The following is a 4,442-nucleotide window of genomic DNA, read 5'->3' as shown; positions in this document are numbered from 1 at the left end:
CATGCATCCTTATTTTTCCTACCAGTTTATACATGAACTACTATTGAACTACAAAAGCTCAAAGACAATATAACGTATGGGTATATTTATTTTTTAATATATTATTGTTTTATATATTACTTTCTTCATTTTGTACTTCTTTGTAAAAAAACATTTTCATTCTCCTTCTTGATAATTTGCTTTTCGCAATGAAAACCGGTTAGAAGAAATCTTTATTAAAATATGCTTCCAGTTTAGCATTCTGGCTTTTTTTCATTTTCCTATTATTTCTCCACGTGCAGTTAACACAACCCCACTGACTTATAGATATATATATATGTATATATATATATATATATATCAACGTTCCTGGCTTTGGATAAAAGAAAATACAGACGGATTTTATTCAACATATTCCCCTTTCGGGTTCATACACTTACTGCAGTAGTCCTTCAGTTTTTCTAAGCCCTGTAGAAGAACTTAGAATGTTGGGCCTCCAACCAAACCTTTCACGACACTCTTAATGCCAGGAACTTTCCAGCAAGCTCTCATAAATATATATACACACACACGCTAGGCTTCTTTCAGTTTCCATCATCCAAACCTTTTCATAATGCTATCGGAGAAAACATTTGCAGTTTTAACTACCAGTCTATCTTTTGTTGAGGAATGGTATATTAGAAACCAATTTTTTTTTGTTTTTAACATATTCCACGTTTATTGAGATAATTCCAGTTTTTGGTAGATATTTAACATCATTACAGGAATAACCAACATTAAACATCCTTTAAGATAGGAATCCGTACGCTACCACATCCTGTCTGTGCTCTATCAACTGATATAAAAAAAACTTTGAACTCTCTAGTCTAAGGGAGACAACTTCAATCCCTTTGAGATTTCTAATCCAAGGGAGACAACTTCAAGCGCTTTGAGATTTCTAATCTAAGGGAGACAACTGCAATCCCTTTGAGATTTCTAATCCAAGGGAGATAACTTAATCTTTTTCTTTTTAGCATTCCTGTACATTTGGTAACCTTCGTTACTAAATTTGGTGATCCGTTTTTTTCCGGAGTTTCCTTTTTCGTCAACACTTTGAAAAATGGCCGCTAATCATTCTTTGAGGACAAGAGTATTTTAAAGGCCCTGGAAAAAAATTTTGCCTTAGATGTGTGCATTGGTATGTATCGCAAGAAACATCTAGGTTTCTTTCTTTAACATTCTACACAGACCAACCTACACAATTTGATGTGTGAAAGCATTAATAAATAACATTCTATAAAACTAGTTTTCAAACAATGAATGGTTATGGGGGGGGGGGTCAATCAAAGAGGTCCATAGATGAAAAATGATTGAAAATGCCTGATTTGATCAATGAATTAATGGCAGATAAAAGTTTGGAGATGATAACCAGAGTGATATTTGAGGTGCGGTCCCAAAGTTTTGAAACTTTTGTAAGAGCAGTTATTCCAGATTGAGGTTAACGGCTGTAACAGCACGCTGCTTGTGACATCTGACTAGTTTGCAGAATGCTGTCAGGATACGAAGACAATTTGGAAGCTCACTCGGCAATAAAGTTTTCATGTTAAACTGGACAAAAATCCTACAAAAACTCATGAAATATTCTAGACTGGTTTTGGACTTCTTTGAAATTAATGTCTTTCCTGAAAAAGCCTGAGAACTTCTGGACTGCATCTTGTAAATCGCAGTTCTTCCATACACACTTGATGTCTGACTTCAAAATCTCAAGGAAATAATTTTATATGGAATCCTGAAACTCTTCAATTGTAATCCATGTGAAAGACCATCCAGATACAGACAAACATGAAAAATTAAAATTGCAAAATAGGCACGAGTGTGGAAGTGTGGTAAGAAGTTTGCTTCCCAACCACATGGTTGTAGGTTCAGTTCCACTGCACAGTTTCTTCTGGAAGTGACTTCTACTATAATCTTAGGCTATAACAGAGCGGATTTGGTAGACAGAAAAAAAAAAAAAAAGAAACGTGTTGTGTGCACGTATGTGTTCCAGCACCAGTCAAATGGCGTTGGTTTGTTTGTCTCCATGACATAGTGGCTCGGCAAAAGTGACTGATAGAGAACAAGTACCAGATTTTACCAAAAAAAAAGTCCTGGGGTCAATTTGTTTGACTAAACCCTTCAAGGCAGTGTCCCAGCATGGTCGCAGTCCAATGACTAAAACAAGAACAGGATATTTTGAAAATAAGAATCGCTGACTTACCCTATTGAGTAATTCTATTTGTAAGGCTTTTCGGTAACGTTCTTTCTGAATATGTTCTTGTTTCTCTGAAGTCTGCTTTATTTGTCGTTCTTGTTCTTGGAGAAGTAAATCTTGAGCTTGAGCAGCAAGGTAGCCGTCTTCCACCTGAAATAAAGAGAGTTGGGGTTTCATTTACTTTATGCAGGTGCTACAATATCTATGGAGGCATGCATGGTCTAGTAATAAGTGTGTTACAATCATGATCTCATGATTGTGGTTTCGATTCCTGGTCTGGGCAGTGTGTTGTGTTCTTGAGAAAACACTTCATTTCACATTGCCCTAGTCTACTCCTATGTAATCGAGTCCCCATGACAGACTGGTGACCCATTAAGGGGGAACCCTGGTGATCTGTCACTTATAGAAACTGGGTAACTGGCCCCCATGATCCCTTGGACTCAAGACAGTAATTACTATATTGTTACCAATCATATGAAGGGATACAGTTCTATATTTAAGAGATGAGGAATTATGTACATTTACATTTGACGGATATTTGTCCTCATCTTGTTTGTTAACCACTACACCATATGCCCACAGGCATATGGCGCAGTGGTTCAGAGCATGGGATACTAACCCCAAGATTCCGAGTTTGATTCCAAGCAGTGACCTGAACAATAATAATAATAATAATAATAATAACAACATAAATTTCCCCAAGACAGCTGAAGGGTATATCAACCAGAACGTTGTTGTTAACAAACAAGATGAGGACAAATATCCATCAAATGTAAATAATGTATATGAGGGGATACTAAGAATATACTTTGCCATGTGGTAATGTTTGATGGAAGTACAATTGTCACTGGTTATGGTGCCATCTAAAAAGCACCCAGTACACTCTGTGAAGTGGTTGGCGTTAGAAAGGGCATTGAGCTGCAGAAACCATGCCAAAACAGATAATGGAACCTAGTGTGACTCTTGGCCTTGTCAGCTCTTGCAAAACCGTCCAACCCTTGCCAGCATGGAAAATGGATGTAGAATGATGATGATGTGTTGTCAACACAAGGAGACGCATGCATTCACATAATATTATTAAAAGGGGAAAAGCATGGGTGAATAATAATGATTTCCTTACCGAATTCTTGTCATGTTTTTCCACAAGCGGAGGAGATGGATAAGAAATTCGGGAATGCGGAGCAATGGACTTGTTCTTCCTTGCAGGAACCACTGAAGCGGAACGTGAAGATATTACGCCAATCAATATCAAACGAAGGAAAATTAAAAGTGCACAAACAGCACAAAACATTCACACACACACACATACGTGACCAGACATAAGCATACGTACAAAGGCAGACATAACCATACAGAGACACACACACATAAACACAGCCATACAAAGACACACACAAAAAGTTGTAAGCTGTTTGTTTGTGCAACTGCTTCGAATTAAAAGCTCTGCATACTCAAGGCACCTGTAGGTTTCAGGGGTTATCAAGGGAAAATGTGCAGTATTTGAGGGCCTTTCTCTTGGACAGATTTACTGCAAACCAGCTCCTCCCTTACTGATTTAAGGCATTGCCTACCAGATCAACTGACTACTATCCAGTCTTAAGTCCTTCCCCTTGGGGGTCATCAGCACTATTCAAATCGTGGGGTTGTGCTGGATTGACTTGCCATCAACACCACTAGGTACCTGCCTCACACTCACACAAGTATCAATAATTGTTTCATGGCTGTGTGGTATAAAACTTGCTTCCCAACCACATGGTTCCGGGTTCAGTCCCACTACATAGCACCTTGGACAAATGTCTTCTATTATAGCCTCAGGTCAACCTAAGCCTTCTGAGTGGATTTGGTACACGGAAGCAGAAAGAAACCCATTGTGTGCATGTGTGTGTGTGTCTTTGTGTCTGTGTTTGTCTCCCACCACTGCTTGACAACTGGTATTGGTATGTTTATCTCCCTGTAACTTAGCAGTTTGGCAAAAATGATCAACAGAATAAGTACCAGGCTTTAAAAAGGGGAAAAATAAGTCCTGGTGTTGATTCATTCGACTAAAAAATTCTTCAAGGCAGTGCTCCAACATGGCCACAGTCCAATGATTGAAGCAAGCAAAAGACAAAAGATATATGTTTATCAGTCTTTCATTGTTACCATTTCACAGCATCTCACCACTTCTTTTCCTGATCTTCAGTCATTCAGGGAATTCTACTTGTGTAAAAAAAAAAATGTCTAAGAAATTGCA

At 38.0% G+C, this 4,442-nt stretch overlaps 1 protein-coding gene across 1 annotated transcript in view; it reads right to left on the bottom strand.

Annotated features, from left to right (window-relative positions):
• The window catches only part of LOC106874443 (serine-rich adhesin for platelets), a 35,890-nt gene that overhangs the window by 26,931 nt on the left and 4,517 nt on the right, over positions 1-4,442 (bottom strand). The window contains exons 6-7 of the mRNA XM_052976290.1: positions 3,330-3,421; positions 2,216-2,359 (exon numbers count right to left, since the gene is read on the bottom strand). Coding sequence (XP_052832250.1) covers positions 2,216-2,359; positions 3,330-3,421 — 236 coding nt within the window. The remainder of the gene's footprint in view (positions 1-2,215; positions 2,360-3,329; positions 3,422-4,442) is intronic.

Source organism: Octopus bimaculoides, chromosome 24, assembly GCF_001194135.2.
Source record: "Octopus bimaculoides isolate UCB-OBI-ISO-001 chromosome 24, ASM119413v2, whole genome shotgun sequence".
NCBI lineage: Eukaryota > Metazoa > Mollusca > Cephalopoda > Octopoda > Octopodidae > Octopus > Octopus bimaculoides.
The sequence above is the reverse complement of the archived record's forward strand: the minus strand, read 5'-3'. Positions and strand labels throughout refer to the sequence as shown.